The sequence below is a fragment of the Aquila chrysaetos genome, chromosome 19, assembly GCF_900496995.4.
Source record: "Aquila chrysaetos chrysaetos chromosome 19, bAquChr1.4, whole genome shotgun sequence".
NCBI lineage: Eukaryota > Metazoa > Chordata > Aves > Accipitriformes > Accipitridae > Aquila > Aquila chrysaetos.
In genome coordinates, this window is record NC_044022.1 from 244,589 (window position 1) to 272,279 (window position 27,691).

The 27,691-nt window shown below is 39.9% G+C and overlaps 1 protein-coding gene across 1 annotated transcript in view; it reads right to left on the reverse strand.

Annotated features, from left to right (window-relative positions):
• The window catches only part of FREM2 (FRAS1 related extracellular matrix 2), a 142,925-nt gene that overhangs the window by 53,006 nt on the left and 62,228 nt on the right, over positions 1-27,691 (reverse strand). Inside the window, exons 3-6 of the mRNA XM_030042908.1 lie at positions 12,401-12,547; positions 9,873-10,103; positions 6,427-6,552; positions 5,256-5,507 (exon numbers count right to left, since the gene is read on the reverse strand). Of these exons, the coding sequence (XP_029898768.1) occupies positions 5,256-5,507; positions 6,427-6,552; positions 9,873-10,103; positions 12,401-12,547 (756 nt within the window). The remainder of the gene's footprint in view (positions 1-5,255; positions 5,508-6,426; positions 6,553-9,872; positions 10,104-12,400; positions 12,548-27,691) is intronic.

The window sequence follows — 27,691 nt, forward strand, 5'->3', positions numbered from 1 at the left end:
GGAAGGGACTGTTGAAGATCATCTAGTTCCAACCCCCCTGCCATGGGCAGGGACACCTTCCACTAGACCAGGTTGCTCCAAGCCCCATCCAACCTGGCCTTGAACACTGCCAGGGATGGGGCATCTACAACCTCTCTGGGCAACCTGTTCCAGTGCCTCACCACCCTCACAGTGAAGAATTTTGTCCTAATATCTAATCTAAATCTACCTTCTTTCAGTTTAAAACTGTTACCGCTTGTGCTATTGCTACACTCCCTGTTAAAGAGTTCCTCCTCACCTTTCCTGTAGGCCCCCTTTAGGTACTGGAAGGCTGTTGTAAGGTCTCCCTGGAGCCTTTTCTTCTCCAGGATGAACAACTTCAACTCTCTCAGACTGTCCTTACAGGGGAGGTGCTCCAGCCCCCTGATCACCTTTGTGGCCCTCCTCTGCACCTGCTCAAGCAGCTCCATGTCTTTCTTATGTGGGGACCCCAGAGCTGAAGGTAGTACTGCAGGTGGGGTCTCATAAGAGCAGAGTAGAGGGGAAGAATCACCTCCCTCGACCTGCTGGTCACAGTTCTTTTGATGCAGCTCAGGATATGATTGGCTTTCTGTGCTGCAAGCGCACATTGCTGGCTCATATTCAGTTTTTCATCCACTAATACCCCCAAGTCCTCTGCAGGGCTGCTCTCAATCCACTCATCACCCAGCCTGTATTTGTGCTTGGGATTGCCCCGACTCACGTGCAGGACCTTGCACTTGGCCTTGTTGAACTTCATGAGGCTCGCACGGGCCCACCTCTCAAGCCTGTCCAGGTCCCTCTGGATGGCATCCCTTCCCTCCAGTGTGTCAACTGCACCACACAGCTTGGTGTCATCGGCAAACTTGCTGAGGGTGCATTCAATCCCACTGTCCATGTCGCTGACAAAGATGTTAAATGGTGCCGGTCCCAATACTGACCCCTGAGGAATGCCCCTTGTCACCGGTCTCCACTAGAACATCGAGCCATTGACTGCAACTCTTTGAGTGTGACCATCCAGCCAACTCCTTATCCACTGAGTGGTCCATCCGTCAAATCCACGTCTCTCCAATTTAGAGACAAGGATGGTGTGAGGGACAGTGTCAAATGCTTTGCACAAGTCCAGGTAGATGATGTCAGTTGCTCTTCCCTTATCCACCAACGCTGTAACCCCATAGTAGAAGGCCACCAAATTTGTCAGGCATGATTTGCCCTTAGTGAAGTCATGTCGGCTGTCACCAATCACCTCCTTATTTTCCATGTGCCTCAGCATAGTTTCCAGGAGGATCTGCTCCATGATCTTGCTGGACACAGAGGTGAGACTGACTGGCCTGTAGTTCCCTGGGTCTTCCTGTTTTCCCTTTTTAAAAATGGGGGTTATGTTTCCCCTTTTCCAGTCAGTGGAAACTTCCCCGCTCTGCCACAACTTCTCAGATATAATGGTTAGTGTCTTAGCCACTTCCTCCGCCAGTTGCCTCAGGACCTGCGGATGCATCTCATCAGGTCCCATGGACTTGTGCACCTTCAGGTTCCTTAGATGGTCTCGAACCTGATCTTCTCCCACAGTGGCTGGTTCTTCATTCTCCCACTCCCTGCCTTTGCCTTCTGCATCTTGAGCGGTGTGGCTGGAGCACTTGCCGGTGAAGACTGAGGCAAAGAAGTCGTTGAGTACCTCAACCTTCTCCATATCCCGGGTAACCAGGTCTCCCATTTCCATCCAGAGGGGGACCACATTTTCCCTAGTCTTCCTTTTATCACTGACGTACCTGTAGAAGCTTTTCTTGTTGCCCTTGACATCCCTGGCCAGATTTCATTCTATCAAGGCTTTGGCTTTCCTAACCTGATCCCTGGCTGCTCGGGCAATTTCTCTGTATTCCTCCCAGGCTACCTGTCCTTGCTTCCACCCTCTGTAGGCTTCCTTTTCTTTGAGTTTGCCCATGAGCAGCTTGTCCATCCATGCAGGCCTCCTGGCGTTTTTGCCTGACTTCCTCTTTGTTGGGATGCTTCACTCCTGAGCTTGGAGGAGGTGCTCCCTGAACATCAACCAACTTTCTTGGGCCCCTCTTCCCTCCAGGGCTTTATCCCACGGTGCTCTACCAAGCAGATCCCTGAAGAGACCAAAGTCTGCTCTCCTAAGTCCAGAGTAGTGAGCTTGCTGTGCACCTTCCTCGCTGCCCCAAGGATCTTGAACTCCACCATTTCATTGTCGCTGCAGCCAAGGCTTCTCTTAAGCTTCACATTCCCCACCAGCCCCTCCTTGTTGGTGAGAACAAGGTCCAGCATAGCACCTCTCCTAGCTGGCTCCTCCATCACTTGGAGAAGGAAGTTGTCATCAACACATTCCAGGAACCTCCTGGATTGCTTATGCCCTGCTGTGTTGTCCCTCCAACAGATACCAGAGTGGTTGAAGTCCCCCATGAGGACCAGGGCTTGTGAACATGAGGCTGTTCCTATCTGTCTATAGAGGGCCTCATCCACTCAGTCTTCCTGGTCAGGTGGCCTGTAGCAGACCCCCACTATAATGTCACCTGTCCCTGCCCTCCCTTTAATCCTGACCCATAGGCTCTTGGTCAGCTCCTCATCCATCCCCAGGCATAGCTCCATGCACTCCAGCTGGTCATTGACAGAGAGTGTGACACCCCCTCCTCGTCTCCCCTGCCTGTCTTTCCTAAACAGCCTGTATCCTTCCATTCCAACACTCCAGTCATAGGAGCCATCCCACCTTAACTAGGGAGAAATCACTGTGCTGATAATAACCGTCTATCTTGGCAACAGACTTTCAAAGAGTACCGTACTATGTAATTCCTCACATTAGTCTTTAGGAAATATGGCACTGTCACAATAGATGGTTTAAGGCCTCTTAGAGAGGACTAGAATAGTTCATCAGTATTCCTTTCACAGAATTTACAGTTGAGATGTCAGCCTCCAAACTCCATGTGTAAATGAGGGCAATTGTACCAGGAAACCTTTTTGCTACCACCCCTAGAAAGAGAGTTGCCACACCCATGCTAGGGACACTGAAGGAGAGGCACGAGGCTGCAATAATATTTACATATATTTTCAAAAGCAGTTGGTGATACAGTGTGATGATTCTACTCATCCTTAGGGTGTGGCAGTGTCCTAGTTTCAGCTGGAATAGAGTTAACTGTCTTCCTAGTAGCTGGTACGGTGCGATGTTTTGAGTTCAGTATGTGAAGAATGTTGATAACACTGATGTTTTCAGTTGTTGCTAGTAGTGTTTAGACTAATGTCAAGGATTTTTCAGCTTCTCATGCCCAGCCAGCGAGAAAGCTGGAGGGGCACAAGAAGTTGGCACAGGACACAGCCAGGGCACCTGACCCAAACTGGCCAAGAGGGTATTCCATACCATGTGACGTCCCATCTAGTATAGGAACTGGGAAGTGGGGGCGGGGAATCGCCGCTCGGGGACTAGCTGGGTGCCGGTCGGCGGGTGGTGAGCAATTGCACTGCGCATCATTTGTACATTCCAATCCTTTCATTATTGCTGTTGTCATTTTATTAGTGTTATCATTATCATTATCCGTTTCTTCTTTTCTGTTCTATTAAACTGTTCTTATCTCAACCCGTGGGTTTTGCTTCTTTTTCCCGATTTTGTCCCCCATCCCACTGGGTGGGGGGGGAGTGAGTGAGCGGCTGCGTGGTGCTTAGCTGCTGGCTGGGGTTAAACCATGACAGGCAGGGTTTTGGTAGCAGGGGAGGGGGCTGCAGGGGTGGCTCCTGTGAGAAGCTGCTAGAAACTTCCCTGGCTCCAAGCCAGACCCGCCTCTGGCCAAGGCTGAGCCCATCAGCAATGGTGGTAGCGCCTCTGGGATAAAAGATTTAAGAAGGGGAACCTGCAGTGGAGGAGGAGATTGGAATGTGAGAGAAACCCCTGTGCAGATACTGAGGTCTGTGAAGAAGGAGGGGAGGAGGTTGATGCCCCCGCAGCCCGTGGTGAGGCGGCAGGCTGTCCCCCCCAGCCATGGAGGGGAGCAGGGGAGCAGATGCCCACCTTCAGACTGTGGAGAAGCTCACGCCGGAGCAGGGGGATGCCCCCAAAGATGGCTGGGACTCCACGGGAAAGATCGGCCCATGGAAAGGAGCCGTGCCAGAAAAGTTCATGAAGGACTGTCTCCTGTAGGAGGGACCCCATGCCGGAGCAGGGGATGAGTGCGGAGTCCTCCTCCCCCTGAGGAGGAAGGAGCGGCAGAGACAAGGTGTGAGGAGCTGACGCCGACCCCCATTCCCTGTCGCCCTGCGCCGCTCGGAGGCGGGAGGCGGAGAGAACCGGCAGTGGGGCTGAGCCAGGAGGGAGGGGTGAGGGGAAGGTGTTCTAAGATTTGGTTTTACTTCTCATTATCCTTGTTTTGATTTGATTGGTAACAAATTAAATTGATTTTGTTTCTTCCCCAAGTTGAGCCTGTCTTTTGCCCGTGACCATAAGTGGTGAGTGATCCCTCCCTGTCCTTGTCTCGACCCACGAGCGTTTCTTTATATTTTCTCTTCCTCATCCTACTGGGGCTGGAGTGGGTGTGGGGGGCAGGGGAAGGAGTGAGCGAGCAGCTTCGTGGTGCTTTGTTACCGGCTGGGCTTAAACCACAACACTTAGTCACAGACTAATCACCACCACAAATGTCCCTTTCAATGCAATATAGCAAAGCTATTGACCACTTGAACAAAGGACATCATTCTGTTAGCGCTTCCTTACTGAGGCGATTTCTAAAGCAACATTACTGTCTTTTGATTATTTGTTTATTAAAAAGACAAAGGAAGCATACATGGAGACTTCTAGGCCGCAATTTAAATGCAGCATCAAATCAGAAGGAATATAGCTTGCCTCTTAGCAGCTGCTAGATGGCTTCTGGTCCATCAGGGCCTCTAACATGGCCCTTTGGAGCACAATGCAATAGGCCTGAAGGCTTTGTGGACACAACCTTAGTTTCACACATACAAGGGTGCCCATGCAGGGTGATATTTTGGATTACACCTTTTACTGTGATAGAAGGGAAAGCTGCATCTCCTCACTGCCAGTCACTGCTCATGTGATTTTGTCAAACCATAAAATATCAACACTAAGTACTTTTAAAAACCCACATAGCTTTCTAATAGTATTTTCAATTCTCAGGATGGAAGCAGCCTGTGTTTTAACCACCAGGAAGAAGTCCAAAAATCCAATTTCTACATGCTGATTTGAGTGTGATGCTATTTGTAGCTTCTGTCCTGAACTGGGAATATCACTTTATTACATGATATCTTACCATCATCCTTGTCAGGTACAATAGTAATTCGAGCTCTTGGAAATTCTGCACCAATTCTTCCACCCATTGGCATGCTCAGCAAAACATCAAAGGTCTCAGCCTCTTCATACAAGGAATCATCTATGACAACGATCCGACACATTTTTTCTCGTTGGTCTTTGTCAAAACGTAGAATGCTGTTGTGATCCTCAGGCCTGGATATGTAGTCAGAGTAAGAAAGTACAGAGGTTGGGACAGTGCCAGATGCTGTTCCTGTGGTGTAAAAGGAAAAAAGTTACTATACATACCACGGTTATAATGATCCCCTCACAGGAGTTGAATTTTATTTTCATTATCTTTTAATTTCTATTTACTTTTAGGTGACAAGATGAGCTGAAACCTCTGACCAGGCTATATTTATGAGGCCCCTGGACAAACTTCTTCTGTATATGATGCAATGCAAGCACATGGCTCCTCAAATTCATTTGCAGTTTTTCAGTCAGAAGGAATATTGTAGTCTATCACAACAGACACAAACTGACAAAGGAGACCCTGCGAGGACTACCAGTTAACTCCCTTAGTATATTTTACCCATTGAAGATAGTGGTGGACCAGAAATTAACTATAACAGACAGAATTTGATGAAAACAAATTATTTTGATTCTAGGTCACCTCACCAAAAACGTTGCTTCATCTCTCCGGATGAAAAGTAAATAATAAAAGCACAGGTGTAGAGACTCCATGCTCTGCATGGATATAATTAATAGGAGATAGAAAGACAGAGGAAGGAGAAGCATGGCAATTAAACAATATTATTTTATACCAATTTTTTCAAGATACAAACAAGTAAAGGATATCCTGGGCAATCACTGCAGTGCTTTCAGTTCTCATCACTTTCAGATATATGGGGCTGCATATAAAAATCTTGCAAAAAGATAAAGAACACAGATCCTCTTCACCTCCTAACAAATGGCAGAAATTTGGAACATGATAATTTTTCAGCTGTATTCAATAATACTCTAAGACACATTACAAAGATGAATGCTTTTCCAGTTGAGACTGAAAATATTTAGATGAAAAAGTAATTAACAGAATTATAAACAATTTTATTATGCAATAGATGGAACAATTCTTTTTGCTTTTCTGTCTCTTTTCCATTTTGCCTTTTTTTTCCTATAGTAGATTCTGTTACCTTGTTGTGTGTAGCAGATAACCATCAGTTCCTGGCTCACATCTCCACTTCTTCTGACTGGAATAAATAATTCACCAACATCTTCTTCAATAGTATAGGTGGACTGAGGAATAAAGACAGTTGATTCTGCAAAGAACAGACACTTTTGTTTATGTAGATTTATGGCCTCATAAAGTCACCTGTAAAATAGCTAGGAGCATTTTAGCGTATTCTGAAGTGCAACAAATAACTCCTATTTATCAGCAATGGCACTAGATTTTAAGAAAAACTTGGAGGGTGAGCAAAGTAGAGTTTCTTAGTCCTTCAGAAATGGAAAAGAAAATCAGATCATTAGGTCTGAATTCACAAACCCTTACTAAGTAGTCTCTAATGTGACTAATTTACTTATCTAGGGTTAATGGTGCAAGACAGTGTTTGGAGAATTTGTCCACAAGGTTTATATTTTTATTATTTCCATGGTATTTTATTATTAACTGTTAATCACAGAAGTATCAATAGCATAGCTCACACACAGGCAGTGGTTCTTCAAGGCCATTCTTGAACTTACTGCATCAAGATAACCTTGAAAATAATTTGGCATTGAGGATGCAAGATTGAGCTCTTGGTATCTTATTGTGACTTGGACATTTGATTTGAATTCACTACATGTCTACGCTCCTGTTTTACTCACAGGAGACATAGCCAATACAGTCAGTGAAGTGTGGAGAGAAATCTCACCCTAAAATGTATCAGACCAAAGAATGTTGTCCTAGTTTCAGCTGGGATAGAGTTAACTGTCTTCCTAGTAGCTGGTACGGTGCTATGTTTTGAGTTCAGTATGAGAAGAATGTTGATAACACTGATGTTTTCAGTTGCTGCTAGTAGTGTTTAGACTAGTGTCAAGGATTTTTCAGCTTCTCATGCCCAGCCAGTGAGAAAGCTGGAGGGGCACAAGAAGTTGGCACAGGACACAGCCAAGGCACCTGACCCAAACTGACCAACAGGGTATTCCATACCATATGACGTCCCATCTAGTATAGGAACTGGGAAGTGGGGGCGGGGAATCGCCGCTCGGGGACTAGCTGGGTGCCGGTCGGCGGGTGGTGAGCAATTGCACTGCGCATCATTTGTACATTCCAATCCTTTCATTATTGCTGTTGTCATTTTATTAGTGTTATCATTATCATTATCCGTTTCTTCTTTTCTGTTCTATTAAACTGTTCTTATCTCAACCCGTGGGTTTTGCTTCTTTTTCCCGATTTTGTCCCCCATCCCACTGGGTGGGGGGGGAGTGAGTGAGCGGCTGCGTGGTGCTTAGTTGCTGGCTGGGGTTAAACCGCGACAAATGTCAGATCTGTTTTTCAGGGAAATGCATTTTAAACTCCTTCATTATTTTATACTCATATAAAGAGATTGCTGAGTTTTATGCTGTTACTGGAATTCAGGATCAATTTTGTTCTTTTTCTCTCAAAAACTCATGAACCAAAGGTAGTTATGCACATAATTATAAGGCACCTTTACAGTTTCATTTGTATGACTACAATCCAAACAGGATATAATTCTGTATAATATCAAATCAAGTGGTATCAGCTGACTGCACAAAGCAAATCTTTTATTTCAGAGTACTTTGGCAAACAATGTTCTGAAAATTGTCATGCGACTTCTTTGAAAACATGTGCCAGGTTTTATGTCTCCAACTGGAAAATACTACTAGCATGACTTAAGGTCAAAAGCCTGCCTTAAAAATGCTGTAATTCAGGTTTGATAAGATCTAGACACTTTCACTATTCCAGCAAGTCAAAAATTCAATGTGAAAAACACCAAATCCCTACTTTTTTGTTTTAAAGTAAACCAAAAGGTAACACTAAGAAAAATCCAATTTGTTCCTTTTATTTCTCCCTTTAGAATTAAGTTGACAAAATTAAAAACTCTATCCTTCAAAAAAAAAAGCAGGAATCTGATTTGTTCTGTTTCCCGTCTCTCTCGTAATTATCTAACTAGGAGTAAAATGACACTATAAAAGTTTAACAGACCTCACGAACAACATAAAAGCCCAGAGGAGAATGATCTACACCATCTCACCTAGTATAAGAAAACACATCGTTATGCAATCTCTTTTTGGAATAAAACATTAACTAATATCCCATACACCAAGGGGCTGGTACAGCTTTCCAAACAAGCTCACTATTTTGGTGCTAAGACTACACCATTCAAATCAATGAATTTTAAAACCATTTTCACTGGAAGCAGAATAAAACTTTTGATGGTTCCTATTCACCTAGCTTCTGAACTTGTTATACCCTACGCTTTCATAGATTATTAGGAAACCCAGTCCTTCCCCTCAAAGTTCTCTCTATATTTTTCCTGTAGATATTCCTTGATTTGCAGTTATGCATTTGATTTTCTCCTATGCAACTTCACTTTATGTATAATTACTACAAATTCTCTAGGACTGCAAAAATTTTATCTTAATATAAGAAATAGAAAAAACTATCGTTGGCATTAAGAAGACTCAGACGATAATCTTGAATTGTGCTATCTCACTGCTCATAGAAAAGATAGATTTAACACATTTTCAAGTAATTTCTGTGTCTCATACACACTGCTTTTTAAGTTAAGCACTATTTTTCTCAGTGACTAAATATGGATGTCAGATAACCTCTGGTTTAACTTGCATTTGTAACTAGGAACTAAGAAACCTCTGACAATTTTGCTGCCCAGTCCTCTTCAAATGTGAATTAGGGAAGACTACATAAAACAGGCTGTTACAGTTGTCCAATGCTTGAAAGACTCCTTAAGGACGGTTTTGTGTGACCATGGCCCATGGGTTCAAGTGTCTGGATGCAGCTGAAAAGCAAAGCAACCAGAGTACATTCTACCTTTTTTTTAATCAGTTTCTTTCTTCATTTACATTTCACTATAATTTTATTTGTTCTTGACACAGCTTGTGCTGTACTTGGTCTAGTGAACCTTACCCTTACTGAGCTTCTCAGCTTGATGATATTAAGGCCTAATGGATGCAACTAGTCTGCTTCAAGACCCTAACTTGTTGGGACCAACCATCCCAGATTTTCCTGTACTATCCTCTCCCACATGAATTACCATGGCAAAGTAAATCAAGTCAGCCTCCAGGCACCTGTGCAGATACACTCTGTTTGCAAACACATTGAATCGAAAAACTATTGTACCTAAAATGAAAACAAAACTAAACAAAACAAAAACCCTAGAAATAATATATCATAGGAAAAAATGCAGGTATTTCATCAAAGCGTGCTACCTTAGTTACATATTCATGAATCACTTAAAAGTGATAGAGGACAAACAGCTACCCAATGCCCAGGTCTGTCTTCAGAAATATTCTGAGGAAAGGTAAGCTTTACTATCCACTGTTACACATAGCATTTGCCCTCCAGTTTATCTTTTGTTATATGAACATATTTGCAGTAGAGTTCTGGAAAGGTTCTTACCATCTCCTGGGTCAATAATTTCCACCGTGGATACATCAGGAAATTCCAGAACTGCCATGACAGGCTCAGAAAGAACAATTTGAAAGGACTCAGACTGTTCATGTTCACCATCACTCAAAATCCGTACTCGCCACGTAGCTAAGGTTTGGCCAGGATTAAACTGCACCTGCTTCTGGGCTTTTCCTCTGAAGTCTTTATCTTTCTTGGCAGTACCATCTTTGGTGCCAATACCTGCCAAAATCAGAAATTCAGGTCATTAAAAACATCACTTGTAACTTTTCTCTCATTATGTAACCTTTAAAAAAAGAAGTTTTAGAAAAATATACTTTTCACAACCTGAGAGTGTTCAGGCCAACTCTGTTACTCTTGATCAATTTTATATTGGTGTCACACATAGAGGTGGAAGCACATCAACTAACATTATGAAAGGCAGTTTGGACAGAATTAGCCAAAGTTAAACTAACTACTAGAAAAACTCTACATTCTCTGAGGTTACAGACGACTTTCCATTTCTCCGTAATTCAACTATGGATGCCCAAAAGGGCCAACAGATTTTCCCCTGCTTTTTAACATTCTGGGTTCTCTTCTGTTCCAGAACATCTAAATAACATGTTGCCTGAAACCCTCAAAAAAATTTATTTCTCTTAGAAAAAATAAAAATACACTTGGAAAGTTCAGCCTTCAAGGGGAAAGCTAAGGAAAACACAAAGATACAAAGGGGTAAAACATATGGAATAAGGATGAAAGAAGATGTAAAATCTGAACCCTTGTGGCCATTCCCACTACAATAAGCATTTTTTAAAAAATTATTATCCTCTTATTTCAGTGTTTGTATGACAATCATTAAACTCAAATCAAGTTGAAACTTCAAAGCCATGGGACAAAATCCAACATAGCTGATCCCACAGAGACAGCACAGACCTTACAGCCTCAGACCCAGGCTGCTCTAAAATGGCTTTTCATTGGCATTTCCCCCCCAGTTTAAGGCTGTCTGACAGGCCCTCATGGAAATTAGACAATCCTTCAGAACTATCTCCAACTCATGCATTTGGCCTCTGTTTGAACCCCACAGTACCACTCAAATCTTAAAGGTCTGTCTCAGGTTTTCAGAAAAAACTTAAACGTTCTCCCTTCTCTGCCTGTTTCTTCCAACTGTATCATTAATGCATTAAAACATATCACCTTTCCCTACAAATCTGGCCTTTCTTGCTTCCTGTTAGTGCCTCTTCCTAAGTCATAGCCAATATTTTACATAACCTCTAACCCTTCAGCCCCTTTGGCACTGCACATGGACCAGAAAGGCCAGTAAGCATCTTAACCAATATCTTTTCAGTTCTTTCCAACTCTGTTATTCCATTTTGTAGGATTAAGGTAGTCAGAGGCAAGTTATTCAAACTGCTTTTGCTGTATTTGGAGTCAGCTCAATTCAGAAACTGAACTCGAATCCATAGGTAGAAAATTTTGTAAACACTCTATTTGAGGGATCAGAAGTCAAATCAGTATCTGTTAATCAGTACGAGTAATCTCAACCACACATCTTTAACTTTGTATTTCATTCATCTCTTTTATTCTTTTAGTTCATTTAAAAGAAATATATTATCAAAGTTAGTTCACTGTTCAAAACAGAGCCTTTTAAGTTAGATTAAGTTAGTTAGTGCCTATATCCCTTAAATCTCATGCCAAAATAGGTGTCCTAACTACATCTCAATACCTGAAACTCAGATTCTTATTCAGAATGAGACTTAAACAGAAACCTGATTTCTAAGCATGAGCTTGTTCTCCATGCCAGGTAAATGCTTACATATTTCTGCAAAACCAGCTTTAAACTGAGTGCCTTTTCTAAGCAGTGTAAGCTCACCATAGGTTTCGACATGAAACTGTACAAGGATAATGCTCCCTGGTCCAAATGCATCACTAGGAGGAGGATGGGAACAGATCCAGATGTTAGAGACAGGTGTGAGGTTGCAGAATGTGATAACACAATCTTTTTTCACCTTTTCACTCCCCAGACACTGCAAACAGCTTTCAACACCTCCTGTATCAGCCTCAGTTGACTGCCAACATTGAATGAAGAAAATGAGCCTAATGTACATAGCTGCTAATCAGACCAGCTCACAATAGCCTTACTGGAAAATGATCTATGTTTATTGTTGTTGTCTTTCCAATTGCTAAAACTGTATTTTCTCATTACAGGAAAAATAAAATCTGGACAGGAACTGTAGTCTGTGAGACAAATACAACAGTGGTATAAAACAAATCAAAGAAAGAAGGACAGGGTCTTGGGTTGTTAAGTCAAAAATTAATTGCAGAAGACAAAAAAAAAGTGAAAATGTCATCATATAACTAAAGAAATCATATACTTAGCATAACAAAAGAAACTTAATAAATAAACATATTCCTTTGAATCTAGCTTGCTTAGTATGAAACACCAGTAAAACAGTAAAAGGATATAGCTGTATTGATACATTTTATCAACTAGCTGGCCAGTGATTTATAGAAGCAATTGATAAGATTAAAATTGAACTTACTTATAAAAGAGGTTTCTCCCAGGTAACCTCTCCGTTTAAGAACAACATCAAGATATTTGGAGTCTTCATTTACTAAATAATACTCCTTTTCTAAGGAGATCCATGCCCAGTTTAGGCGAAAATGTTGATTCTTCAGCTTATTGCCTCCTGCAAAACAAAATTAATATAATTAATATAATATATTAATTCATTTTTCTTTTTTGTTAAATACTACTTTGTCTTTTGAGGTTAATGTAACTGGTATCCTGGGTAAGATGTGTACCTTAGCTGGACATTACAATCCAAAGGTTTTAAAGATTTAAAACTAAGAAATAACAAGTAAAGACCTAAACCATGAGACATTTAGTACATATAGGAGTAAATTTTATCTTAGATGCATACAAACTAGTCACATTCATTCCAGACTATGCTAATTTTCTTCTTTTTCATGGGAAAAAGAGCAAGAATTAATCACAATATATTTGGGATCTCTTTTTTAGAAATTACAAAAATTGTGGACGATCCAAGTTTCTGCAGAACTGTATTGGTATTTCCAAATAACACACAATGTAGGACCTCACACAGAACTTCCTTGATATGATCAGACTGCCAGAAGCACTGGGAGACCCTTAGTATCCTGAGAGGCTGGAGATGATACCTACCATCTTTTAGACTGCATGCAGCCTGCTTCTAAAACTCAATATTTTGGTCACTAAATCTAACAATTTCTGCTCTTATTGGTTTAGAATTTATGCATCAGCACTGTATGATTTTAGCAACAGCTTTCATATCTTCCTAGGAAATGGTTTCAACAAGATTAAGTATCCCCGATACATGCCACAGTTTATAGCTATGCTGATGCCCTCCTAAGCTTACATGCTTGTAAATCTTGGGCAAGAGTTATGATTGCTTGTGTCACCTAAGAAGATTTAGAGAGATACAAATGCTTATTGGAATTCTCTTAAACTATTTTGCAATGACTTATCTTCATGATATCATGAATGCCCGCAAGTGAGCAAGGTGTTGAGTTGTGTTTTGAGAGTCAATTTTCAATAGACCAAAAGATGTCCTCACAGTTCTTTTTACACAGGCACAACTGTAGCAACATGCTCCTGGTGAAGAAAGCAGACTCCAGGGATCCTTTCCAAGGCTCTACTGTAGCAGTAGCACAACAGCTTCCCTGCAGTCTCACTGAACATGGGTGGTTTCTGTGCACTCAAACACTGGGAATTGAAAGCACAGGACAGCAAGCAGTACACCCAGCTAGGGAAACTGAATGGTTAACATGGACCAAGTCAGCATCTCTGGCTGGCAGCTGTTGATGGCATTGTCCTTAAGTTGAAGACTGCATTTCCTCTTACAATAATCGGGAGAACCTTCACAGTCCTTCTCAAACACAAATGCCCATATATTTATCAACAAAAGTAGGCTCCCTCTTTGAAGCCAAAGCAATGCAGGAATACTGGAAGCATCCCTCAAAGTTTTGGAGGGGATGATATGGAAGTCATTATCCATTAACTCCATTTAACTATCATTTAACTCCAGCTGCAAAACACTAAGCACCAGCCTAAAATCTGCAATCTCTTGCTCCCAGCAGAAATGAAGCTGTTTTGTCTACTGTTAATGGGATTTGTACAACTGTAAAACAACAGGAAATTTTTATTGAAATAGCAGGCTTCATGGAATTTTTCTTAGTCTAAAAAGCAATCCAGAAACAACAAATGCAAACAGATGGCACTCTAAAGTCCAGTTAAAAATGCTACTTTTTTTTTCAGTTGGAAAGGCAATAGCTGAAAAGAGCTAGCACCCATTTCATTGACTATAAGCCAAGTATTTGTACAACAGACTGAATATCTCAAATCAGATTAACACATTTCTGATAAAATATAGCATAGCTTTACTTTCTCATGTACAATTTACCTCCATCTGTTCACTGATTTTGCACAGTAAAAAGGCATTTCTTGTCAGTGTAGGGATTCTGGATGCCACAGATAAAAGGGCATGACAAATCAAGTTCTGTATATCATCCTATTGGATATGTTTGTTATTACTCAGGAGAATCCTCTAATTTCCATAGCAAGAATAAAATAACCTGTTCAGCTCACAGAAGGCAGATGCTTACTTAGCAACTGTCTTCTGGGAACATTGGCTTGTTTGACAGGCTGTAGTCTGATTTCTTTCCCACAAGGTGCTGCTACAGAACAAGGTTTGCGCAGGTAATGACTGTCTGAAATGTGCAAGGAATTCCCTTTAGAAATTAACACTTCTGTACACAAGTCAGTGAATAAAGTAATTCCTCTGAACAGCAGAGAAAGAGAAACATATCTAAGTATTTCACTTCACTCATGGCTTAATTACTGGAGAAAGAGCCAAATGGAGGTTGGTTTTCCTCTTCCAGTTTCTTCCATTCTATTCCTTGAAAACTTAGGCAGCCCTTCCATATGCTTCTACTCTGCTTCAAAGATAAGCCTCTATATTTCTTTATTGACCTGTCTACTAGAAAAAACCAACAACCATACTTGTGTAATCTCACATAAAGGCAATGGTCCTGTGTAGACAAAAGGAGGGAAATGGTTATTGGAGTATCACCCTGCATTCCTTGCCCTGCTTCTTTCTGCTCTTTTGATCTCTATTGTTATTGGCAAAGGGGAAGGCTACAAACACGCATACCAAAAACTGTAATGAGCACGACAAGAAAACCAGTAACTATAGTGTTAGCTATAGCTGCCCTTACATTAGGTTAGCCATATGTTATGTCTTCCCATTAGTTTATTGGGACAAATGCAACAGAATACATCTTGCTCTTTAACCTAGTGAGAAAAGCCATTTGTGTGCCACCCTTGAACACAATGCCCAATTTAAATACAATTTGACAGAGGGATGAAAGTTTTTAAGATATAAAAGGAATGAAAATTTATTGCCAGTTAGAGGAGAGAGAACCTATTAGTATCACTACTGAGAAAAAATACTGCTGCATGAGCTTACTAGAAATGAGAATGTCAGACACTGGAAACCCCCGAGGTGAAGAAAAAGCTTCTAGCAGAGTTTGTATCTTTTTAGACATAAGAGATTCCAGCCAGGGGTTGGAAGTAATATGAAATCCAGCATAATTTGTTGTACTGTCCAAATAACTAATGGTTTAAATGTATTGTGGACACAAGCACACGATCTACAGCTTGCTTACACACAGGTCTCTTGCGTTTCATCTCTAGTGTCTTAAATAGTTCAACCTTAAATGTAATCTATATTTGCACATAATTACTGAACTTATCAAAATTACTATACAAGAGAAAAAATCCCAGCTGTTAAAAAGGAACAGTCATATGGAGAAATTTCAGTAGCCAACTACCAAACCAGTTCATTCCTGTCATTGATGCTATGGAAAATGTTGAATTATACTGAGTTAGAAACCTAATGAGAGGATGAAATTCAGGAAGCAAAAAGCACAAGAAAGGCAATATGAAAGAAAGATTTAATATTGTCTTAATTCCACCTATTTCTTGCTTTCAGCAGTTTCTTTCTATTTTTTCTTAGAGTAAAAAAAAAACAAACAAAAAAAACCAAACAAAAAAGTATTATTTCTAGGGGGCTTTCAGCAAGCCTCCATTTCTACAGGCCTACTTCTGCCCCTGAAATATATATTGTTCACCTTTTAGAATGTGCAGTACTTAACCCATCAGATTTAGAATTTTAAGAAAAGAATATAGATATTTTAGATCTTGCTTTCTTCACTTCGTGCTTTTTGTGTTCAGAAGAAATGTCTTCTAAATTATACAAGCCATTTCATGGTCCAACATCCCCAAAGAGTAAAACAAATGTTGTTGCTGTTGTTGTTGCTGTTATTATAGACCTCCAGCACAATAGAGCAGGAAGCATACAATACATCTTATCTAATTTCAGGTATTTATTTTTGGGCTAGAAATCCTAAACTGTCTTTACAGCTAAAACTGAGAAGGAGGCATTTTGTAAGGTTATGACTTATTTTAGGCATTTATTTTTGAATGAGATTAGCTGTGCCTCAAAATAGGCAGAAATATGTGCATTTTTCCTCAGCAGCTGTTAAAGATGCCTGTTGTGACCAGTTAACGTTGCAGACATTTTTATTATGGTCATCTAATGCTGGGTAAGAAGACTTCCACCATGCCTGAACTAGATGAAATTGGGCCTTTTCTACAACATAGTAGAGCCAAGCACCATGCAAACATAAGGTCTGCAAGGAATATTAAGAGCATAGCTTTCAGAAATTATAAAATAACAGAAATAAAATTGCACATGCCATTTTAATTTGGTTCTCTATTAAATTATCTCCCCTACAATAACATTTCTATAGACAAATGAATTTTGCATTGCTCACTAGCACTTCCCTTGGGCATAGTCAAACATTTAGCTTCTAGCCAAATAATTAAGGCACTGTACCTCAATGACAGTTTTGCTTTTGTTCCTTTCCCAGACAGGTGCTTGTAATACAAATACATCAGAAGTTTGCAGAGGGAAGCCGTTACTAGACTGCTTTTAAAAATAAACAAAAGGAAGGAAGGCCATGTTACAGCAAGGTAAATCTGAAGTAACTTTGCTTATATATCAATGAGACACGGTTGGCGAGATGTTGCTGTACTGATGCATGAAAACCTGTTTTTTGAATTTTGCCAGAGATCAGAGTGCAGCAGTGCTAAATCAGAAGATGCTAAACAGGATGTGCCACAGTGAGACATTCACAAGAAATGAGATGGCAAGAGTTGTGAGACATAGTCAAAGACTTTCTAAGAAGCTAAAGCTAAGGATCTGGAGTAAGGTGGGTCACAAAGCAATTTCATGATTGTGACTTCCTGACTGACTGAGGCTGCTGAGGACAATACCCTCTGAAAAGGTTTGCCTGAATATGACAAGTTGAAGATGGATGTCACCTAGAATTGGTCTTTATGGGAGTCCTGTCAGCAAATTGGTCACCTGTCAGAAAACAGTGATGTATTATTTTTGCATAGGTCATCAAACCAGAAAGATCAAGTAATCTGGAAACTCCAGTTTCAGTTACTCAACATGAATAAAAGAGGAGGGAGAAGAGGACTTGGTCAGTAAACTGGTTAAAGGGAAAAATATTGAAATGAATATTCCCATTTAAGCATTTATCTTTCTAACCATGCTGCTCAGATATCTTTAAAAAGATATAAAACCTCCGTGAGAAATACAGGTTAGATTGTCAGAACTTTCTATCATGATGCCAAGAGCTCATAGAAGGAAAGAATCAGTTCCAGTTCTCTCCACAGTTCACTGGGCTATGTGAAGACAGTATAAAATATCTCTCTATCATTAAATCATGTCTCTTGAGCACTGGCAACATGAAGGGCATTCCATAAAGAATGTCTGATGGTAGCTTTGCTGTCCCTAGGAGCTACCCCAGAACCCTAATTCATAAACAAAAGAATAAAACTACACCACAGTGTTCACTTATTGACACAATAGAAATTGATGTGTGTTGATAGAGATATTGCTTTCCCTGCATGGTATCCATGGCATAATCAGTCAGAGATGAATCAGCTAAAGAGTGCCTAACCTGTATAACCATAGCCACACAGACTCATCGTGTCCACAAGATATGTCTGTACAAACACAGCTGTCTGGTACTTGTAGAACTTCATGGTGCAACATATCTGCTCTCTTTAGTCATTAGGTGAGGTTGTTTAATGGGGAAAAAAAAGAACCTATACATTCTTCCAGGGCAAAGAACATATATCAAACACAAGAAAAAAAAAGGGTAAATAAAGCACTAAGAAAGAAGAGTTTCTTTAAAATTTTTACTATTCGTCTTTTCTCCTTTCTTTTCTTATTTTGCTTCCTAAACAGACTGCAAAAGGATGTTAATAAGGAGAATCAGAGCAACTGTGAAATATTAACAGTCTGCCTATAGTACAGGAACCATTGTATGGCACAATTAAAACCATAGCAAGACATGTTAACAAATCATGTTTCCTCCCTCTTCCTCCAGCTCTTTCCAGGTTCTGCTACTGCTTGCTGACTTTTTTGCATGTCTGCAAAAGCTGCAGTCTTTCTTCTTTGGTTCACAATATTTGACCCTACTGGGTGCCTCATTCAGACAGGGTTACTGAAGTCAGCACTACTCTATCCTTCTCCCTGCTATGGATCTCCTCATTGCAGCAGGTACACAAAGCATCTGAAAAAGGAAACTCACTCCTGAACTTGAGTTCAGCCTGCAGAGAAAACAAAGACACAGAGGGAGGAAAGAAAAGGGAATCATCCATTGTTAGACATCTGTTCCATTTTTTCATCCTCTGATTAGCCTCCTTCTGTGCCAAGCCAACTTAGTTAATATACACCAGGATAAAGTTACCTCATCAGTCTCATTAGAAGTAAAATCTGACATGAAATGCAGAAATCTTATTCCCCAACATCATGACTCCCCATTTAGCTATGAAACTTCCTGGCAGCCTTAGCACTTTCCAAGTTTTTTGATCCCTACACTATTTGCTAGTCATTAATCGTGGTTTGTATAAAACAGTTTTTTGCCAGACTAGAGGAGGAAAATACAATCTTAGGTGATTCTGCTAGTCAGAATAAATATAGAGATGATATTATATGATTAGCACAAGACACGTAGTTTCAACAACTCTGATTTGCCATACTGTGTCATAGTCCCAGTACATTCTAGCTCCAGGTTAAAAAGGCAAAGGTCTACCTATAAAATAGATAATAAATGTTCTTTATTCAATGCAATGGGGCAGCTCATCACTGGACTAGGTGACATTTAAAGGTCCCTTCCAATCCAAACCATTCTGATTCTATGATTCTGTGATCATGTGCTATTCCCTCTGCTATGATCACCAGAAAAGGCATATCCTGTAAAACTGCCTTAATTTCATACAGAAAAACTATTTGCAGAAGTTAAACGCATAAGCAAACCCAGCACGTAAAATATGTCATTAGTATGTTTTAAATTTACTTCAACAATGCATAAGCTAACCTAATAATTTTATCCAATTAGAAACCCATTAAAATGCTTCATCTTTATAAGTCTTTTTCAAATGTACTATAATGGACCCCAATCACTAAAATAACTTGCTGAACTCTGCACCCTTCTGCACTCTATCTGCCACTGTAACTCAATATATTTGCAGAACAATCAAAACCAACCCCCTAAACTAGCCCCTAGTGATTAGGGACTAAAACAATGCTTTCTCTGACTTCTCATGAGAAAACACACACTTCCCAGAATTATGGACTTGGCTTGCCTGGAGTGTAATTGCTGGTATCCAATGAACTGCAGACAGCTTCCATCTTTCAGTAGTTTCTGTAAGTCTCTTTTGCTTCTGTTTTATGCCTAGCCCCAAGAAACAAGTTGGAATGGCCGCATTTGCCAGGGCTCAGACTAAGCAAATGCTTGAAGTCATGTAGCAGAAAAAATATCTGAAGAATACTGTATAGTTTCTTTGTTACAAAAAGAGAAGGGGAAGTGAGAGAAGAGACATGAATGTAAAGGCTAGCTAGTGCATATTAAATTTTGATGCTAGTAAAATTCAACTAAGTGTAACTAAGGATGTCTCCAAGCACAGTCTGGAGATTCATGCTGGGTTAATTTAAGGAATTCCCAATTCAAGTCTATGCCCAGGTCTTCTGCAGGAGATTAACCAGATTCTGATTAAGAGATTAACCAGATTTTCATTTACAGAAACTGTGGAAGCAAACCTGCACTGGGTCTTCAGCCACTGCATTTCATAGCTTTAAATTAATTTCAGTTTAAACCAGCTCAGTACAAATTAGTACACCAAGAGCCAGGATACCTTCACTCTATTGGCTGCACCACGAGGCTGTGAGTTTTCAAAGGAAAGAGCAAAGCAGATAAAGAGAAACCCAGTATGAATCATCAAAAAAAGACTCTGGAGCACTGTGTGTGTTTGAAAGTCTTTGTACCTATTAAGTGGTTAGCTTTGTAACTAATTTCAAGAGAATCCAAAAGAACACTTTTAGGATTCAGTGCTGTAAGCAAGGGGCTAGCTCTGCAGGAGCTGAATGCTTCCCACTTCTACAGTTCCAATGGTGAATATGTAAATAATTTCATGGGTTCAGGGTACTACTGAAATGTTACTAATTGAAATGCTTAAGCACATACACATATATGCTGCCGAATCATTGTAACAGAAGAGAAAGACATTGAGCTACCCAAAAAGTTCTTAGCAGGACTGAACAAAGTACAACTGGGCAAAAAATATTAATATTATTCCCCTTCTCCTTCAAAATATCAATCCATCAAAATCAAAATTGTTCACAAAAAGACTGGCTTTGATTAATCACCTTACTGAAAATATTGGAGAAAATAAATGTTGACTTTTCATCTTTTTCCACAGTCCGCCTTAAGTCTTTTGGGTATATATAACTTCTCATATTAATACTGTAAAAAAATTAAACTAATTTTTAATGTAAAAACTAAAAATACTAAACTGCACATTCCATTTTTTTTTTCAAATTGAAAAGCCTATGCTCAATTATTCTGCAAAACTTTATAAGAATTTTGATGTTTTGTCCTGATTCAAAATAAAATATCTCAAAACATTTTCACAGGATAAGAAAATTTCTTATTGCTCTGCTCAGAGACTCAGCAACTGTTCAGTATTTATTGGTGGAGAAGATAAATAGAATAGGATTCACAGAATCCCTTTAGCTAATATGTTCTCCTGACAATCACACTCCAGAGTTTGATTATCTCATTTTAAAGTAGACACACAAAATACGTCAGATGCAGCCTAAATTTTCCTTTAAAGAGCAAGGAGTTTAAATGAAATTAAGGGTTGGCTAAAAGTAAAATAATGACAGTTCATTAGACACAAAAACATATATATGATTTATATTAATCATACTTATTTCTATATTAATATATTCACAAAGGAATGGATATATAATACTTGTTCTATGTACATACCAACAATAACATATTACAGCACTTTAAAATCTTGCAACATTCACAGTGCAGCCAGACAGGTTACTGTGATGACAATGACCAGAAGATCTGATCTAAATCCCATTGATACATTGGATCATCATACAGTTTATATGGAAATATTTCTTTGGAAATTGAAGTGCCAGAAGTATCAGTTCCATAGAAAGTATATTTTCTAATAAATAGAGGCCTGTTCTCATTACAAATCAGAACTGACAATGTTTTCTTTCCAGAAATGCTTTGTCTCACTGAATGTCAACAGGAGGGAGGCATTCATCACAGAATCTGCTCAAAACAATTCCTAATCAAACTCTACCCTCTCAGCCTGCATGCACTATTGGGGGGGGGGGGGGGGGGAAGACATCTAAAAATGACGAAAGTGACCATGTTAAAGGATCAGGATACACTACAAATAATAACCTGAAGCTATGCTGAATGCACCTGATTTTGGCCAGTATTTGAGGTCAAGCAGTCACCAACAGGCTGGTGTTTGAAAGGGAGACCTCTAAGAAACTGCTGTGCAGGAGGTACGTGCAAAAGTTGGTGTCACACTGAATTTACGAGGCAACAGATAACAAAGCAGAAGAAAGACTTTATTTGCCCTGTCACTGTTTCGAAGGTGATGAACAGGGAAAAAAAAAGTAAAAAAAAAAAAAGAGTGCCACCTGTCTCTTGGTTGGTCTTGCCTTATTTGCTAGGCACTTATCAGGGATTATTTTAAACTAATCAGCAGGTAGCAATCACTGCTGATAGCCTGTATTTGAAAGTAGTAAAGGACAAGGAAGAGAGTAAAATGTTTGGAAGCTTACCCTCCCTTCTAGAGAACTAACTCATATAAACAGATTCAAGAGAAGCAGGACAAAACCAAGGGGGTGGACAGGAGAGGAAGCATTTGAAAGGGGACCGATGACAGCTATTGAACATAACATCCCACTAGACCCAGAAAAGGGAAGGTACCAGGAGGTAGGGTTGTCTGCAGACTGCTCTATTAGCAGCACTTTGTTCTCAAAAGTCTTTGTTCTTATTGTAGAGATAAGTCCTTATTTTGAATGATGCTTTTTGTTACTGCATATTGGATAAATAATGACCACTGCTTATCAGCAGAAAAAAATTCAGAGCAGCCAAATTCAATAGTTGCAGTGAATAACCACTACTGACAAAACACAGTATGTTTTTGCTTAGGTCCCAGTGCACAGGAACATAATCAACTGGCTCCTGTTCTGCAACAGGTGAAGACAAGAGACCTGCCACTTAAGGGTAGGATTCATATAATCTAATTTTATCATGTAAAAGACATATGTTTAATTTAAGCTAGCTGTCTAGGCAGCTGGAAAGAACTGCATCTTCAGGAACTGCAGGTACATCTGATATGAACATCTGGATTACCCTCTGGAAAGACTTGGCCCACTCCATTGAATATAATGGGAGAGTGTTCAACCTACCAGTCTAGATGGCTAACTAAAGTCCAGTGACGTGATTTTCATGCATGCACAAAGGAGAGTACTGAGAAAACTCGAAGGTATGACTAGTCCTGAAGTGTAATATGGTAAACTTGTAAATTCAAACACTTTAAAAGTAGTCTTTGGAATATTTAAAAATAACAAAAAAAAAATCTGTTGGTTTAGAATTATTCTGTTATTCTAAAGTTATTTCTGTGTTGTCATTAAACTAATTAGAACTTTGTATAGCCACAAACTAACTTTGTATCAGAAAAATAATTTAAACTTCCTTGTGAGTAGTAACAGAGAAAACTCAAACGTACCACTCAAGCTGTTATGTCTATCATTAAACAATGCCCATATTACCTAAAGCAGAATACCTTTTTTCCTAAGGATCCACACCCTGCACCTCCTTCTGAAGGAAAAAAAACACCACCTGGATTAGTAAGGCTTCATGCATGCATGGCCTGCAGCAGTAAGTAAATTTATTAGATCTCTGGCAACACATTCTTAAAATAAACTTAATAGTCTTCACGTCTCTGCTTACTAATTTGTTTTGTGGCGCCAGACAACTTCTCCCCAAAAACAGGCTCCAGCTGAAATGAAACAAAGTTCATTTCCTTGTTTCACAGAATAACGGGTTTAGATCCGCTACCTTAGTTACTGTCCCATATGGGACTTTCTTCTGGTTTATATCTTTAAAGCAGTGCTACACACGTATTAGCCTGTAGGAAAACTACTGTCATTTAAAACCTCATCAGACAAAGTGTTAAATTTGAGGGTCAAGGGGTATCCTCAGCCTCAGTCTTGAAACTAATAAGTAATAGCAAAAGAGTATTCTGTGGCCTCACAAATGAAAGACATTCCAATAGAATAGGAGTCAGGAGAAATATACTTAAAATAGAAATATTATCTTGCTTAACACTGTACTATTTTAAGAAAGTCCTTTATTCTGGGAAAAGAATATACCAATTTCCCTTTCTTTAAATAACATTTTAATTTAGAACTCGCTACTGCAAACTCCTTCATATGTGCCTAATACTTCAATGCTTGCAATCTCATTCTCATGCTTAAAACTGGGGCACATGAGTGGGTGCCATCTGAAACTAAGGCCTCTAACTTTTCATAATGAATTTGAAATTGGTATTGGTGTCAAATTGGCAAATTTCCCTTGAAGTAGCTGAACTTCTTAAATCTAACTGTTGAACGTTGTCTTTGTAGAGAATTCCCCTCCATTTCAGATGACAATCCAGACTCATAAATCTCAAATTTTACAGCCTTAAGAGGAAAATGTATGCAAGAGGGATTACAGAGGTTGTTGTTATTTGCAAAACCTTCTCTAAACAAAATGGAACAGCATTTCCATTTTATCAGCTGGACTTGCTGTAACTCACTGAGCATCCATAGGAAAACTGCTCTTTTAACTCCATGTCAAAGTGATTGAACTGGTTTTCTTTATTAAGAATTCACTTCCACAAACTTGAATTTTCGTTCCTTTTCTGTTCTGGCAATGCAACAAATAAAATGCCCGACTGGCTGGAGGAGAACAAATGTCAGTCAGGTTCATTTAACATTTACTTTTAATTCATTTAAGAGTAATTGTACCAGGTAAACTCAAATACTTAACTTTTAATATTATTTGACCAGAGAATCTCCTTTGTGGTGCCTTTGATCCTTCTTAAGCTATGCTAAACCTACAACCTTTTCCTAGTGATTTAGTCCTGCTCAGGAAGGACAGAGTAAAAAACTGAATTTCACTGAATACAAAATTCTTGATATAGACAAGGACAAAAAAGGGTTCCTTTTTAAATCACTGTAGCTTTGCCTTAAGACAAGCCTTGTAAAGAGGGATTCAAAGATATTACTTCTGCTGAGGAAAGAAATATTTTTGCATTAATGCATTATTTTTTTATATCATGATGAGTTTTTTAGTGTTACTTGAGGCCTATCCTATGGAACAGAACTGTATATTTCTACGGCAGCAATTGTAGTATATTCCTGTATTCTTATTTTATCTCAAATTCCTATGCTGCAGTCACAATGTATATTGCAAGATGAAAAAAAAAAAAAAAATTGGGAGAAGCCAAAAAATCCTTAAAAGATTCAAGTCAAGATGTGAGTAATTTGTTTAAATATCAAAATAAAGAACAGGAAAGTACTTCTGGAATGAAGAGAAACTCCAGAATAATAGAACCACTGTGAGTTTCCCAGGAGAGGAGCTCAACAGACATAAAGCAGAGGGACAGGGCACAACAGTGACTGTGAAATTATGACAACTCAATCTTGATAGTACGCTGCTTCCAACACATTACTTCTCTCCCCCTTCGTCTCTCTGTATAGGCATGCAATGTTCACTTATGCTTTGAGATAAGTAGTTAAATTAAATGAAAATCGTCAGTAGAAAAATTTCATCTTTAAATTTATGTTTTTAGCACACAACAGATTTTAACAACTCATTTATTTACGGTTCACATTTTACTCACACTAAAAAGAGATTACTGGTTTAGATATTATTCCCTGTCTTAATGTACTAGCAGAATACTGCAATGTCTTCATAAATGAAGAGGCATATTTACATAAAAATGCCTTCATAATAGGTTTGGCAAGATTCTTTTCAAAAACTACATATTGACCTTCAAATACCAAGGCGTGTTTTTTGACATGCCAAGTTGAAGTTTATTTGGCATCACTCAGGCTTTTGAAAAATTCCTTGATCAAGATTTCCATGATCGATCTCCCACATGTATTCAGAAATTAAAATCTTTCAGCTTTTTTCCCAAGGGCCAGGGAGGCAATGTTTTTGTCAAATCAAGTGCAGCCCCCACCGAATCTGCTGGCTATCACATACAGGCAGATGAAGGCCTGGGTATCTGTGGTCTCGTTTACATTTTTTGCCTTGGAGTTCCTACAGAAATGTGTGGAGGTGTGACCACAGCAGTTTTAACATGCCAGCTAGCACAAATGTTTCTGAGTTTTAAAGAAACATGTTTCCCACCCCTTCTTGAAAGGGAGCTGCATAGCACTCACCTGTTGGGACACGACCTCAGCCTCCCACGTGTCGCCTGCTGCAGCCGATAACATCACCGACACACAAACTACAGCAGTTCCCTGGGCTGCAGCGCAACTGGGGGCACTTGGGGAGTCACTGGGAAAACTCTCGCCTCAGCCTGCGGCAATCTGAACGATGTTGATGACACAGTGCCAAACTGTCATCGCCTACCTTCTCCTTTTGGCTGGGGCTGTTAAACTTGTTATTTTTAACTGATTTCATGGCTGTTCAAAATATTTGTTTTCTTTCCTCCCCTAAATCTGACAGTGCCCTTGCTACCTGTTAGGTTCCCCACTCCTTGCAGGGTGCAGCGACGTACTGGACTCTGAGGCCCATGGGTTTGGGAGGCCGATTCCAAGAATGCCAGAGAAGCCCCAGGGACCATAAGGCCGTGAAGAACAGTGGATACAGCAGAGATGGGACCACAGGGTGGAGGCGACAAGATGACAAAGCTCACCAGTTGCTCAGTGAGATTAATAGGACATCCCAGATCGAATCAGCCTGAGCAGCCCTCCTGCCAGATAAGTATAGAGCGCTACTGAAATCCTTCTAGCTAATGATTGCCATCAAGCTACCTGTGAAAGCCTCATTGTTTAGGAAGATGAGATCTCCCCTGGATGTCTTTCAAGGACACTTTCTTACCTTGATTATAGAAGAAAATTAAGGACTTACTTAGCAGGACTGATGAATGAGAGGTGCATAAGAGTCAGATGCATAAATTGCACTGACCGGATTTTTTTCTCTGTTCTATAGGACTGAGCAGGTGTGGATGTCAATTGATTTAACATCAGAAGATGGGATGGCAGAAGTATTAATCTTCACATGGATAACTATGCAATATATATAATGTCACTGATTGCTGGGCCACAGTTTCACCTCTGGGAAGATGTACATTTGAGTCCACCTATGAAAGCTGAGTGACCAGTTGGTCAGGCTGAAAGCAATCCACTGCTGATCCTCCTGTGCAAAACAATCTACATCACATAAATGGATAGATATTAAAGAAAAATATGGCAGTGATTCCTTATCTGTTTGGAAATAGATCTGAAAAGTTATGTGATACATAATAATGTTTCAATCATTTTACATTTGCACATGTAACTTTAGTCACACAAATGCCCACACCCTTGCTAAATCAGATCCTCGACTTCCTACCTGCTATAGGCTTCTCTGTGCTAGAGAAACTTTCCTGCTTTAACCTTGGTCTACTGGTCAGTCCTATCCTGCCACTCGGAAGACTGGACTCTAGCCTTAAGCCTTCCAAAGAAGTACCTAGTATGTTACCTATTTAAGAAAATCATTTGTCTATCTAGGCCTCAGTCACCTGCCTTTTCAAAGAGGGAAAATATTATTAATCTTGTTTGTAAAGTCCAATGGATAAAAATGATATTAAATCACAATACATAAAACCTGGCCTTTATTTTTCAAATGCAGTTCTGTCCCTCTCTCTGCCCCAAGCTAGCAAATGCAGTTATATCAGCTTAAAGTGCTTATCAGTTCAGGTTATTGACAGGAGTAGTTCCACCTATTCTTGTATAACCATTTATCTTTCAATTATTCCAGTTATTATTTAGGTATCTTTCATATCAGAAGGGAGGGGAATTCAGTAGTAGAGTAACCTTACTATCTCTCACATTGCTTTTAAGGTTCTCTAGTCCAAATTCACCCAGTCTTTCCCAGCAAGTTTCACACCAGCAATGATCTGGGATCTCTCTTCCGCTGTTTAACTCTGTAGGAAATCTAACTGAAAGGGATCTTCCAAATCACTGCCTCCTGTGCCCTATTGCAACAGAAAGCCCTATTGCTATTCCATGTCAAAAACTCATTGATCTCCACCTACAAAGCAGAGGCTTCTTGTCCTTCTCTCCACCTCCTAT